We start from the raw sequence: 14576 nt of genomic DNA, 5'->3' as shown, positions 1-14576 counted from the left end.
CTGAAGGTTTTCCTTTTATCAGTTTTAGAATATGGAACCTTTTAATGATCACTTATTTCTTCTTAAAACTTATTTATCCCTTTGTGTAGTTAGCACTTAGTCTACTAAATGTCTTTGCATTTAGCATTCCATACAGTTGCCCTTTGGGGATTTCAAGATTTATTCTTTCTTTCTTTCTTCTTTCTTTCTTTCTTTCTTCCTCTCTTTCTTTCTTTCTTTCTTATTTCTTTCTTTCTTCCTTCCTTTCTTTCTTTCTTTCTTTCTTTCTTTCTTTCTTTCTTCTTTCTTTCTTTCTTTCTTCTTTCTTTCTTCCTCTCTTTTTTTCTTCCTTTCTTTCTTTCTTCCTTCCTTTCTTTCTTCCTTTCTTCCTCTCTTTCTTTCTTCTTTCTTCTTTCTTTCTTCCTCTCTTTCTTTCTTTCTTTCTTTTTTCTTTCTCTTTCTTTCTTCTTTCTTCTTTCTTTCTTTCTTCCTCTCTTCTTCCTTTCTTCCTCTCTTTCTTCTTTCTTTCTTCTTTCTTTCTTTTTTCTTTCTTTATTCCTTTCTTTCTTCTTTCTTTCTTTCTTCTTTCTTCTTTCTTTCTTTCTCTCTTTCTTTCTTTTTTCTTTCTTTCTTTCTTTCTTTCTTTCTTTCTTTCTTCCTTCCTTCCTCTCTTTCCTGCTTAGTTCAAAATTAATCCATGAAGCATTTATGAACATCACAACGTGCTGTGCTGCACATGAAACCCATAAACGAAACTGATGGTTTATCAACCTTTGTGCACTTGTTTGTGTTCCCCAAAATTAATCCTTTAAAGTGCATTAGAATCCAGTGGCAAAAATAGGGCGGTGGGTAATTGGAAATGGGGCTTTGGAAGAGCCCTGGTGGCACAGTGGTAACTCTGCCCACAGCCAGGAGTTCGATCCTGACCGGCTCAAGATGACTCAGCCTTTCCTCCTTCTGAGATTGTTAAAATGATGACTGATTGTTGGGGGTGCAATATACCGACTCTGTAACCTGCTTAGAGAGGGCTGCAAAGCACTACGAAGTGGAATCTAAGCCTAAGCACTATTGCTGTTGCGTGATTTGTGCCTGATCCACATTGCAATTCTAAAATGAATTCATTAACTTGATGTATATGCCTCTTTTCTTTGAATCCTCAAAGTATGTCATGCCTCCATCCGAATTAGACTCTGAGATGGAAGATAGCAATAGCAATAGCAGTTAGACCTATATACCGCTTCATAGGGCTTTCAGCCCTCTCTAAGCGGTTTACAGAGTCAGCATATTGCCCCCAATAACAATCCGAGTCCTCATTTTACCCACCTTGGAAGGATGGAAGGTTGAGTCAACCCTGAGCCGGTGAGATTTGAACAGCCAAACTGCAGAACTGCAGTCAGCTGAAGTAGCCTGCAGTGCTGCATTTAACCACTGTGCCACCTCGGCTGACAGAGAGTGAGGAAATTGGCTCTGTTGGCTGTGGAAGAAAGTCAGGCTGGGCAGAGCAGGGGAGAAGTAGAACAAGGGAGAGGAAATTCTGGTGAAGACCAAGGCCCACACCCTCTTTATCCTAGGGCACGCAGGGAAGAACACACTGCAACATGGGTTGTGTGCCTTATGAGGAAGGAAATGGCCCTGATTCCCTTCACAAGGCACACCTGGGGATGGAGTTTAAAGGAGAGGCAAATGGGAGAGGCGGTTATCAGGAACAAATGCGGAGTTCATCTTGTGTTAACTGCTTTATCTGAATTCCTGGCATCCTCCCAAGTGGTTTGATTTACTTCAAATGCTACTTCACTTCTGGTACTCCTTATCTTGCTTGTCCCACTGGATTCATTACCTTATGTTGTTGGATTTATAGTTGGAAGTTTTCTGCTTACAATGTTGGGACTGGAGTAATTTCAGTCAAAGGCTGTTAACAGGTTTGTGGAAGAGTTTGTTCTCTGGATTGGAGAGTAAAGAGGACATTGGGAGCACAGTTGGTGCTAATAAAGGGGCTCATACCGGTTCTCTGGCTGTGTTGCCTTTGTGCACACCACGAGTCATCACAAAGTAGCTTGTAGTCCAATAAAAACACAGATGCATACAAGACTAAATAAATCCATAACGCATTCAAGCAGGAGGAATAAATCACTTTTTGAATTGTGAGGCCTGCCCTGTGGAATAGTCACTCCCCACCCCACTTAAATTTGATCAATGGTCTCAATCCTGTGAGCCATTCGAAGGCTGCGAAGTCCTCACCGATATTCTGACAGCAGGACGAGGACGTCAGATGAGCTCATCGCGGGAGGTGTAAGAAATGTTGATGTGTGATTTTCTTGTCTTTGTTGATTTTTGACACTCTTTGTCATTAAAATATGGCAATTCTGTTTGGCAAATATCATGTCAATTAAAAGCAGGGTCTGCGAACACCAGCTGGCAGTCAAACGCCATGATTCCTAATCCTTAATCTCTACCCACACGACACCAAACAGCACTAGTTCAACTGGAACTCTGCAAAAATCTTCACATTGGCCACACTACCACCTGCCACTCCTGTGAGTCCATCAAAGACTGGCACTCCACAAGCAATTCCATCAACAGACATACTGACCTACAAGCAGCCTATGGACCCCTCAAAATTCAAATCAACCACACAGCCAACCAGAGATAGCACCGACCCTTAACCATCCCACACAACTCCCCCCCAACCAGCATTTCACCTCTCATATGATGTTTCAGAAGACCCATCACCTCTTACCCTGTACTTGAAAATCTAGTCAATTGACAGCACTTAATTGGCACTAGATAAGAGGATGAAATCCAAAAGGGGATGAACTTAGACCTTTCCTGAGAACATAATGGCACTAGGCTGATTCCTCTCTTGACTCCACCATCAGAACTCTGTCTGTCCTTCTCCTACATCTCAGGAGGGTTGCTGTCCCAAAGGATGGGTGCCATGGCAGAAAAGACTCTCTTCCTGTGTCCCATCAGATGTAAGTCCTTAATAAACAGGACCCCCAACACGCCTCTCCTTCCAGATCTGAGGTGATGGGTAGCTGTAACTAAGGAGAAGAGGTCCTTCAAATAATCTGGACCCATGCCATAGCAGTAGCAGTTAGACTTATATACCGCTTCCTAGGGCTTTCAGCCCTCTCTAAGCGGTTTACAGAGTCAGCGTATTGCCCCCAACAACAATCCGGGTCCTCATTTTACCCACCTCGGAAGGATGGAAGGCTGAGTCAACCCTGAGCCGGTGAGATTTGAACAGCCGAACTGCAGAACTGCAGTCAGCTGAAGTAGCCTGCAGTGCTGCATTTAACCACTGCGCCACCTTGGCTCTTATGCCATATAGAACTTTAGATGTCAAAATCAGCATCTTGAATTGCACCCGGAAGGAAACTATTTCTAGTTGTTCTGTTCTATGTAATAATAATCCCAGAGCTGATGCCACCACCACATTTGTTTTCTCAAATCTGCTCCCTCCATTTTTTAAATCAGTCTCAAAGTGATTCGTTCAGAGGTGTTTAATGAGGCATCCAAAGACACTGAATTAAGAAGACCGGGTTCTTGGGGATGGAAATGCACGTGGGATTTGGAGAGAGAAGCAACTTAGGAGGAGATACAATAGCACTGTTTTAAAGGCAGTAGAAAAGAGAATAAGACTGGAGTTTAAACCGGAGAGAGCTCAGATTCCTCCTTATTGAGACAATGTATGGATTGCATGAATCATTTCCTTCTTCTACAACTACCATGAGCAGCTTCTCTCAGACTCTTGGAGAGAAGACAAAATGCAAGACTTTATCGAGCTGCCGACAATAATCTTCTCCTTGCCCTCAGTTGTGTTCTGACCACAGTTGGCATTAGCGGCAAAATCTCCATCTGAGTGGGATAGAAGGAAGGGGTTTAGGAAAGTGTCCACAAGCATCTCAACCAGAGGTGGTTTTCTGCCAGTTCGGGCCAGTTCACCTGAACCAGTTGCGGAAATTGCGGGCCCACCCACCCCACCAGCTCTATGTCATCCCATTTAGACACGATTTCAAGCCAAAGCACATGCGCGGAAGGCTGAGTGCATGCGTGGACGGGTTCCCCACGTGCTCACATTTGCTTAAAGGTAGGAAAGGAAAAGGAATACTATCCCTGGTCTCAACATGTGATAGAAGACATTTGAAAAGAACTTAAAATTGTAACCAATCTGGAGTCATTTAAGCTAAAGTTTCCCCTTGCACTTATGTGCTAGTTGTTCCTGACTCTAGGGGGCCATGCTCATCTCCGTTTCAAAGCCAAAGAGCCAGCACTCCCCATGGTTATGTGGCTAAATGCTGAAGGTGCATGGAACTCTGTTACCTTCCCACCAAAGGTGGTTCCTATTTTTCTACTTGCAATTTATGTACTTTCGAACTGCGAGGTTGGCAGAAGTTGGGACAAGTAACGAGAGCTCATTCTATTATACGATGCTAAGGATTTGAACCACCAAACTGCTGACCTTTTGGATCAACAATTCAGCGTCTTAATCACCGAGCCACCGTGTCCCTTTAGAGCCATTTAGATGGGTCTAATTCAGAAGTTACACCTCCAACATTGTCTGATATACCTGTTTAAGATGGATATCCAAAGTGCTTAGCAAGCTTGAGGTAAGATAATGTCATTTATATATGCAGAATTTGGATATGGAAGCTTCAATGTTCCCTATCTTAACTAGAAAAGGTTTGAGCAGCTTTTCGGGGGACTGTCCAAAGCTGATGTGATCAGTAAGGAACAAAGGGGGTGATTTAGAAACTTGGAAGATAGGACTTGATGGCCTGTTGTGATTATCCCCCTCTTCTCATCATAGAATTACAGAAGCCCATTCAAGCTATTGAGATCAACTTCTTGTTCAATGCAGGAACCCGTATTAAAGCATCTCTGGTTGATGTCGTAAAGTTATCTCTTACTTGAATGCATCTACCATGTAATCTTAGAATAGAATAACACAGTTGGAAGGGACCTTGGAGGTCTTCTAGTCCAACCCCCTGCTTAGTCAGGAAGTCCTACACCACTTCAGACAAATGGTTATCCAACATCCTCTTTAAAAACTTCCAGTGTTGGAGCATTCACAGCTTCTGGAGGCAAGTTGTTCCACGGATTAATTGTTCTCACTGTCAGGAAATTTATCCTTAGTTCTAAGTTGTTTCTCTCCTTGATTAGTTTCTACCCATTGCTTCTTGTCCTACCCTCAGATGTTTTGGAGAATGGCTTGACTCCCTCTTCTTTGTGGCAACCCCTGAGATATTGGAACACTGCTGTCATGTCTCCCTTACTCCTTCTTTTCATTAAACTAGACATACCCAATTCCTGCAGCCGTTCTTCATATGTTTTAGCCTCCAGTCCCCTAATCATCTTTGTTGCTCTTCTCTGTACCCTTTCTATGAGTCACGAGACAGAAGAAAGAATAAAATGCATATAACCTTCAACATAATTCCCTTTATTTCAACAGTTCTCCTCTTTTGATTAATATCAGTTCAAGGATGGATGTCCCTTTTATTTCCTATTTCATCTCAAACCATGGATTGCTACGACAATATTGTGTGAACTGAAGAGGTACTATCTGGAGGAATCAGGAACAATCTGTGTATCTTTTGCTTCTAAACCGCATGCAAGTCAATGCTTGCAGAACATAGTAACATCAAATAAACTCTAACAAAGTACATTAAACATCTCTTTATGCCAGGAACCAAACCATCAGACCTACAAGTGTAAGGTTCAAGCTGATTACTTTTCTCTTTCTCCCTGTTCCATAGGAATCTCTCCAGATTGGGAGCTTTCACAAGAGAACTACTAGAGATGGCTCTAAGACATTCAGGGAAGGTCAAAGCTGGCTCTCTTGTATTTATACAGAATGTGTAGCCTACTTTGGCGCTTGAGTCCTCTTCCCAACAGGGAAAGTTGCTCTCCAATAACCCAGTCATGCTACCTGTGATAGAAACATCTGCTTAAAGATTTCACTATTGTTCTGCTTATTGTTTGCCCTGATTTCCATGATTGATGATACCCTTAATGGGGTTTTTATTTTTGGTTGCACAGATGGAAGGTAAGAATCAAACTTCATTGAATGAGCTTATCCTTGTTGGCTTTCCATATCCCGAAAGTCTGAAGGAACCTTTATTGATCTTCTTCCTACTCGTCTATTTGATGACACTCTTCGGCAATCTTCTGATCCTGATCGTTGTTCTATCAAATCCCCATCTCCACAAGCCCATGTACTGGTTCCTCTGCCATTTGTCTTTTCTAGACATGACAGTCTCCACCGTGATTGTTCCCAAGGTCATTGTTGGGTTTTTAGAAGGTGGGAGGATCATATCCTTTGGCGGTTGTGTATGTCAACTCTTCTTCTTCCATTTTTTGGGTTGTACTGAATGCTTCCTTTATACCTTGATGGCCTATGATCGCTTTCTGGCTATTTGCAAACCACTCCATTATGGCAAGCTGATGAATCATAGGACATGCCTCTTCCTGGCCATGGGCACCTGGATTGGGGGATGCCTTCACTCCGTTATGGAGACAGCCCTTGTTTTTCGCTTGCCCTTTGGTTGGGAAAACCAGGTCAACTATATCTTCTGTGATATCCCTGCTGTGTTGAAGCTAGTCTCTGCTGACACAACCATCAATGAGATGGTAACCATGGTGGATGTCGGTCTTGTGGCTACCACATGCTTCCTTATGATTCTGACCTCCTACATGTACATTGTCTCCACCATCCTGAAGATCCGCAGTGCCCAAGGTCGTAGGCGGGCTTTTTCTACCTGTACTGCTCATATCACCGTGGTGGTGACCTACTATGTGCCCCTTGTCTTTATCTATCTGAGACCAGGATCTCAGGATCCACTGGATGGAGTGGTGGCTGTCTTCTACACCTCACTGACTCCACTTTTGAATCCTATTATCTATACACTGAGGAACAAGGACATAAAAGTTGCCCTTGTAAACTTGTCAAGGAGATCATCCTAAATTGGTTCTTTGATGGTTCCTGGAATGGCAGTCAAATGCCACAATCCCAAATCCTTAATCACTACCCACATCAACACCAAACAGCGCCAGTTGGATTGGAGCAACACAAAAATCATTGTCCATGCTACCACCCTTGGCACTCTGCATGCAATTCCATCAACAGACACATTGACCTACAACCAGCCTACAAACCCATCAGAATCCCAATCAACTACACAGCCAACCAGAGACAGCACTGACCCTCAGCCAATCCAGGCAATCCCCCACCACAAGCAGTTCACCTCCCAACAACCCTGATCTGGGTTATCGCAAGACTCATCACAAGATTCACTGATGACTTTCAGCTGACCCATCCCAAGACCTTTCATAAGTTCCTCACCCGAAGCCCTTATAAACAGAACACTGACCCTGATGTCTCCTAAATTCCACTGAAGATGTTACCTAGCCTGGTAACTAAATTTTTGGAATCCAACAAGCTTGGAGAGAAAACCTTCACCCTCATCTTACACCCAAGCTACAGGTATTCATCACTATTGCATTCTTGGAATCTTGTAGAGTGAATCTCCTACTGGCGTTGCCCTACAATGTTGATTAGAGGACTTTAAATTCCATACATGCATTTTATATTAATTAACTTGTAAATGCAGGCACCATGTAAGCCATGATATTGAGATTGTTTGGCTGGGGTCAATATAAATTTTAATTCAAATAAATAATCATCTTTGTGTCAGCGTTCCTAGTATCATGTAGAATTAAATCAGAGTCCAAGGCAAAACAATCCTTTTGGTTCCAATTTAATACAGCAGACATCTTAGGCACATCTGTGTTAATCCCAATACTGGAAATGACATCAGAATTCCACCCAGTTAAAAGTTCATGATCTTGTCCCCACACCCACAAATCCATCACATGGTCCAATCTTCTTCTTCCATGCTGGCATCTACACCCAGCTTCTTCCGGTCAGGTGTACTGGTACGGAGACAAAGGATGACCTTGGCTTCTAGTAAAGAATGAAAATAATACATTCCACAGTCTCACTCCTTCTATTCCCCCTCCCATCGACTATACTAATGAAACAGCATAATGAAATAAGAGAAAGTGTGGCAGGCCAAAATTCTAAAAGGGATATAAATGCAGGCCTGACACTTTGTTGCTCGTCTCTGCATTCTTTCTAGAGTTGCAACATCTTTTTTTTTAATGGTGGTGACCAAAACTGAATGCAGTATTTCCATTGTAGTGTCTCCTTCTTGAGCAGGGGGTTGGATTAGAAGACCTCCAAGGTCCCTTCCTACTCTATTCTGATTGTGATTGAGATCTTACTTCTGTAAGTTACATGGACATAGAGTGGCTTTGTGTTAAGATACAGGTGCTAAAGCACCTCCTTGTCAAGAAGAAATCTCAGCTTTGATCCTAGCACAGCACCACATCAACACATAACTAGGAACTGTTATACAACCAAGACATTTGCATTTATGGGTTTTGCTCACATCTTCAGTGGAAGTTTTTTTTTGGAGGGGGTATGAAATACACTTACACTTACTTCAGACTGTGGTTGATAAACAAAGATGATAAAGGATCTATGGGTTAAACCATATAATGAACAGTTGAGGGAGCTAGATATCTAGCCAATTGAAGAAAAGGCTTGGGGGGGGGGACATGATAACTGTCTTCCAGTACTTGAGGGGCTTTCACAAAGAGGAGGAAATTTAGAGGCTTATTCTGTCATCAGAGGGCTGGTGAATGGGCGGAAGCTTATTAAAAAGAGATCCAACCTAGAATTAAGGAGAATTTTTTGACAAAGAAAACAATTAATGAATGGGACAGCTTCAGGGGTTTGCTGCTGGGGGTTCACAGGGGTTCGGGAGTGCAAAAACTCACCCCTGGTTGGCACCATCCACCCCGTCCCGCCCCTCCCAGGAGTCTCCACGTGGCTCATTTTGGATGCAAGTAAGCGCATACGGAGGCTCAGGGGGGCAAAAAACAGACCTACTGGAAGTTTGGGGAGGCTGGAAATGGGCCTGTTTCTGACCTCCAGAGGGCCTCCAGAGCCTGAGGAGGCCCTTTTTGCCCTCCTGGAGGCTCGAGGAAAGCCTCTGGAGCCCAGGGAGGGCAAAATCTCTTCCCCCCCCCGGCTATGGTGCAGAAAGCGAACTAGGCCATGCCCACCATGGCCACGCCCACCCAGAAATTGGGCAGAGAACCTCTTGCTAAAAATTTTGAAGCCCATCCTTGGACAGTTTGCTTCCTGGAGTTGTGGATGCTCCATCACTTGAGGTTTTCAAAAATAGACTGGATAATCATTTGACTTACTATCTTTTACTGGGACAGAATAAGGTCTCCTGCCTTGAGCAGAGGGTTGGACTCAGTGGTGAGTTCCAGTAGGTATGGCCTGGTATGGCCGTACAGGTAGTAACCGGGAGCAGTGGCCACTGTAGTAAATGGTGGCTCATTTGGCCCATCAGCCCACCAGTGTTCCATAGCTGTTTATAACGCAGCCAGGCAATTGTGCACAACCTCCAACAATGAGAAGACCCAGGCTACCCTCCCCATCTTCTAGCGGTTTCGGAAACAGGCGCGCGGCGCGAGGCTCATCACTAGCAAATACCCACCGCTAGCAGATGGGGAGGGTAGCCTGGGTCTTCTTGGGCCAGGATCAGACCTTCCTGGCCGCCTTTGCCACTGCTGCCGCCGCCGCTGCTTGGCAAGTTCTCCTCAATGATGCCAGACCAAGATTCCTCCACGATCCCCAGGAAGAGGCGGAGAAGTGAAAAGCAGCCACAGCATCTGCGGGCAGAGAGAGGAAAGGAAGCTGCAGCCGAAGGGAGAGACGCTCGCTACGGTCCCCTGCTAGAAGCCGCCAAGGGCTGCGTCCACCGCTCGTGGCTTCCAGGCGCCGTTTGGCAACGGGAGGCCAGCAACCACCGCAGCAGCAACATATTCCCTCGGCAAAGGCAGACGCAACTCCCCGGTGGCTGGTCTGTGCGTGCGCACACATGGCCCCACACACTCCCTTCCCTTCCACAGCTGGCTCCCTTCCCTAAATCCCTAAAGGCTCTGCTTCGCGGGAGCCAGTACTGCCCACCCACTTTCCTTCCTCTCCGCTGTGCTCCGAGCTCCGCCTACCACACAACACTGTGACCTTTCCTCTGACAGAAATGTAAATTTTTAGGGAAGGAAGCGTGGAGTGATGGTCTCAGCCGATCGGACCTTCCTGGCTGCCTTTGCCATTTCCAGCCTCGGTGCATGGAGCGCTAAGGGGCGGGGGAGGGGTGGAGAAGAAGAACGAAGCAGCAGCTTCTCGGCTCATAGAAATGCTGCATCCATGGATGGGGAGGAGGAGGAGGTGGAGGAAGAAGAAGAGGAGGAAGTGGTGGCCGAGCCGAATCCTTTTGAGAGGGGACGGGTGCGACCTGGGAGACACAGGGAAACTCCGCAAAGGGGGAGAAGGAGAGGAGGGCCGTCTCCTCCCCCCAGCGCCTCCCAATTCCCACCAGTACTGTTACTCACCAGTTAAGCAGCAAGCAAAAGACGAAATGAAATGGAGACTCGCGTGGCGTGCTAAGCTAAGCAGACTCCAGCCAATCAGTGAGCTGGCTGGGATGGAAAACTTCAAGCACGCCACGTGCTAAGCTAAGCAGACTCCAGCCAATCAGTGAGCAGCAGGCTGGGCTGGCTTAGATTTTTATTGTAGAACGGAACGAGCTAGCAGCTGATGGGCGGGGGGAGCGAGCGAGCTGCGAGCGCCAAAATAAAGCGGGGTTTTTGGAGAACAGCCCGGGACGTGGGAAAAATTATGGAAAGGCGTGCCTGTCCCACCAGATGCGGGACGTCTGGTCACTTTAGCATATGCATATGCATTTGTATTTGTATTTGTATTTATTTGTCAAACATGTACAAGATAGTAGGTATAAATATAAACATGGATATAAACAAAGGAAATTAATACTAATAAATGGGAACCGTAGGAGAGGGATGGTAGGCACACAGGTGCACTTATGTATGCCCCCTTTACAGACCTCTTAGGAATGGGGTGAGGTCCATGGGAGACAGTTGAAGGTTGAAGGTATGAGGCTTTGAGGATGAACCAACGGGGTCAAGGTAGAGCATTCCAGGCACTGACCACTCTATTGCTGAATTCATATTTTCTGCAATCGAGTTTGGAGCAGTTTCCTTGGTGTTTGTTATTGATTGTTTGCCCATGTATTATTGAGGTTGAAGCTAAAGAAGTCATTGACAGGTAAGACATTGTAGCAGACAATTTTGTGTAGTGTGCTTAGATCACGCCGTATTCATAATACATCCCTTACATAATATTTTCTTATGTACATATTATTAATAATGTGTTATTGCTATTATTATGCATTAATAATATAATTATTACACAATACATTCCTGAGCATGTATTCAGGCTTCTTATTCAAACCACCAGGCAGAACCATTGTTTCAACGAGGGATTACTTGTCTTTACACTGCTAAGCAGTGGTGGATTGCCAAATTTTTTACCACCAGTTCGGGCAGCCCTCCGTGCATCCACAAAAGCATCCAGGTGGGTGGGTGGAGCCTTCCACCACTGCTACTACCGGTTCACCCGATCCGGGTCGAACCAGGAGCAACCCATCTCTGCTTCTAAGCAAGTCATTCCACCTCTCCATCAAATTAAAAAAAGAAGTGACTATGGACAATAGACTCTATGATTTTGAAACAACTAGCTGATGTGGATATTTCTAGTAAGCGCCTTTGGCTTTCTATGAAATTTGACAATGTGATATTCATTCTTTAAGAGTAGTCAATAGAAAATTTCACTAGAGCCAATAAATGTCTATCAAAGACTTCTCAGAAAATAAGAACTGAATTTAAAAAAACTACTAGAGACCTTCTGCACCATAGAGAGTATTTTAACTTACCGCCCTGTGTATGGTTTGCCAATTTATTTTTATTTTTTAATTGCATTTATTTCATCAAGCATGTATTAAACAACATATATAAGTAGAAACATGATTTTGGATACATGAAATGGATACAAATAAAAAGAAACATTAGAATAGGGACAGTAGTTATGTTGGTGGGCTTATGCACACCCCTTACAGACCTCTTAGGAATGGGGTGAGGTCAACAATAGACAGTCTAAGGTTAAGGTTTTGAGAGGTTTGGGGAGAAAACCACAGAGTCAGGTAGTGCATTCCAGGCATTGACCAATCTGTTGCTGAAGTCGTATTTTCTTCAGTCAAGTTTGGAACGATTTACCTTAAGTTTGTATCTATTGTTTGCCCATGTATTATTGAGGTTGAAGCTGACAGGTAGTGTATTGTAGCAGATAATTTTATGTACTATGCTTAGGTCAGACTGAAGGTGGCATAGTTCTAAATTGTCTAAGCCCAAAATTTCAAGCCTGGTGGCATAAGATATTCTGTTGTGAGCAGAGGAGTGGAGGACTCTTCTCGTTAAATATATCTGGACTCACTCAAGTGTATTAATGTCCAATATGCAGAGCAGGTTGTATTTAAGAATTGGTCTAGCAAATGTTTTGTATGCTCTGGTTAGCAGTACAATATTACCAGAGAGGAAACTATGCAAGATTAGATTATCAACTCTTAATGCCTTTTTGGCAATGTTGTTACAATGGGCCCTAGGGCTTAGATCATTAGCTAGCCAATTTCGTTGTATTTTTTACTAGCTGTACCCAGCCATGCATTGCTGTGGCCCAGTCTGGGTGTAGTGGGGTGGCGGGTGGGTGCTGCCGTTGGTCAGGACTCGGGGCTGCTGGGCCGGGCGAGGCTGGTTGGGGGAGACGGCGCCGGGCCAAGTCGGTGGCCAAGGATAGTGAGATGTCCAGGATCTCGGAGGAGGAGAAGTCCTCAGTGTGCCACCTCACGGGGCATCCAGGGGCTGCCCCAGCCCCACTTCACCACAGGCTGACACCGCCGCTGCCCCGTTGGAGCCGCCTCACTGTGAGGGGGGGGAGCATGCGTGGCCAGCTGGGCTGAGGAGAGGCTCTGCCTCCACCTCCTCTGGATCTCCGCTGGGCTGGCCAGGAGTAGGCTGGCTTAAGGGCGGGGGGAGGTGACCGAGGGATGGCACAGGTGGCGCCCCGCCGTGGAAAGCAAAGGCCCAGCAGGAGGGGAGTGGAGAGAGGGGAGGGGGAGGCTGAAGGGCTTCGGCTCCCCTTGGCAGAAATGGCCGAAGTTTGTCAGAGGAGGGGCAGAATGGGGAAAGGGGGTGGCCGCAGCCCAGCCACACATATAAAGGGACCATCGGGACAAAGCTGGAGAGAGGCCGAACTGTTCCGAATATACTATACTCACTAAATGAATGCTATGGTAAATGACACAGCTCAATTCCAATGCAATGTCATACGAAATAATTAAATCAAAATGAAAATAAATCGAAATCTATGAAAATTCAATATTACAATGCAATTGGAAACATTGAAATGGAATCATGAAATATTTAGTATAGCGTGTGTTGCTTTTACGTCCACCAGATGGCGCTGGAAACATTGAAATGGAATCATGAAATATTTAGTATAGCGTGTGTTGCTTTTATGTCCACCAGATGGCGCTGGAAACATTGAAATGGAATCATGAAATATTTAGTATAGCGTGTGTTGCTTTTACATCCACCAGATGGTGCTGGTTTTCAAAAAAGCATGTTTTTACCTGTCACAGGTGTGACATCTATATAATATATGTATATAGAAACATAGCGTATTCGAATGCAACGTTGTGTCAAAATTTCAAAGCAATCGGTGAAGAACTTTAGGAGATTAGTGATTTTGAACAAACAAACATTACATTTTTGTTTATATAGATAATAATACTAGAACGTGACTATTAAGAATGTACTAAATATTGATTAATTGGAAAATGAAGGAATACGTGCTGACATTAATATATCTAACAACACTAGACTATGCTCGTTTGATTAATGTAGTAACTTTTATTTGTATTAATATTGGTTTTGTACCAAAATGAATGATGCTCAGACACAATACTGTCCATGCAAGGATATTGATGATATGTTTAAAAATAAAATAAAAACTTTACTCAATAAAAAAGAAGAGATGTGTCTTCCATCATATTTGCACCTGCCATTTTGACTTTTTTGACCTTGCTGAGGAGCCCTTCCCATTGTGGTAAAGCTTGGGGACCCACACCTTCAGTTTTGGCCCCTACGACTTGAGATTGTAGTGCTACAGCTGGGGGAGTCTCCAAGCCCAGAGCTGCTCGGATTGAGATTCTAACAAAATCAGCCTGAATACATCAGTTTGATTGCTTGGCTTGGAGCAGAGATCTGCTCTGCCTGCAGGTGTGTGTTTTTTTCTTCAGATCCAATGATTCCTTGCAAGCTACCACTTTTCAAGTATGTTGGTGAGGATGTTTTCCCCCTGCAGGTCATTAAACTGCAATTACTTCACAAATAACCCTAACCAGGCAATTAGATGAAGCAAAATGGGGGAGATAGTCACAGCTCTTCTCTCAAACAGTGGATCTGGCTGCATTTGGGCACTTGATGAAAGACAGAAGGAGAACCTGTAGTTAAAAAATGCTAAAAGAGTTTAAAAAAAAGAGTTGGCCCCACCCACCCAGTTACATGACCCACCACCAAGCCACGCCCACCAAGCCAGGCTCACAGAA

The 14576-nt window shown here is 44.5% G+C and overlaps 1 protein-coding gene across 1 annotated transcript; it reads left to right on the top strand.

Moving 5' to 3' along the window:
- Positions 1-6018: 6018 nt before the first annotated feature.
- On the top strand, positions 6019-8586 carry LOC116522971 (olfactory receptor 10G6-like; the record flags this gene model as incomplete). Its single annotated transcript, XM_032238103.1, has 2 exons — positions 6019-6915; positions 8578-8586. Coding segments are annotated over exons 1-2 (906 nt in total), but the record flags the coding sequence as incomplete, so codon positions are not given.
- Between the last annotated feature and the right edge of the window lie 5990 nt (positions 8587-14576).

Source organism: Thamnophis elegans, chromosome Z, assembly GCF_009769535.1.
Source record: "Thamnophis elegans isolate rThaEle1 chromosome Z, rThaEle1.pri, whole genome shotgun sequence".
NCBI classification, from domain to species: domain Eukaryota; kingdom Metazoa; phylum Chordata; class Lepidosauria; order Squamata; family Colubridae; genus Thamnophis; species Thamnophis elegans.
The sequence above is the reverse complement of the archived record's forward strand: the minus strand, read 5'-3'. Positions and strand labels throughout refer to the sequence as shown.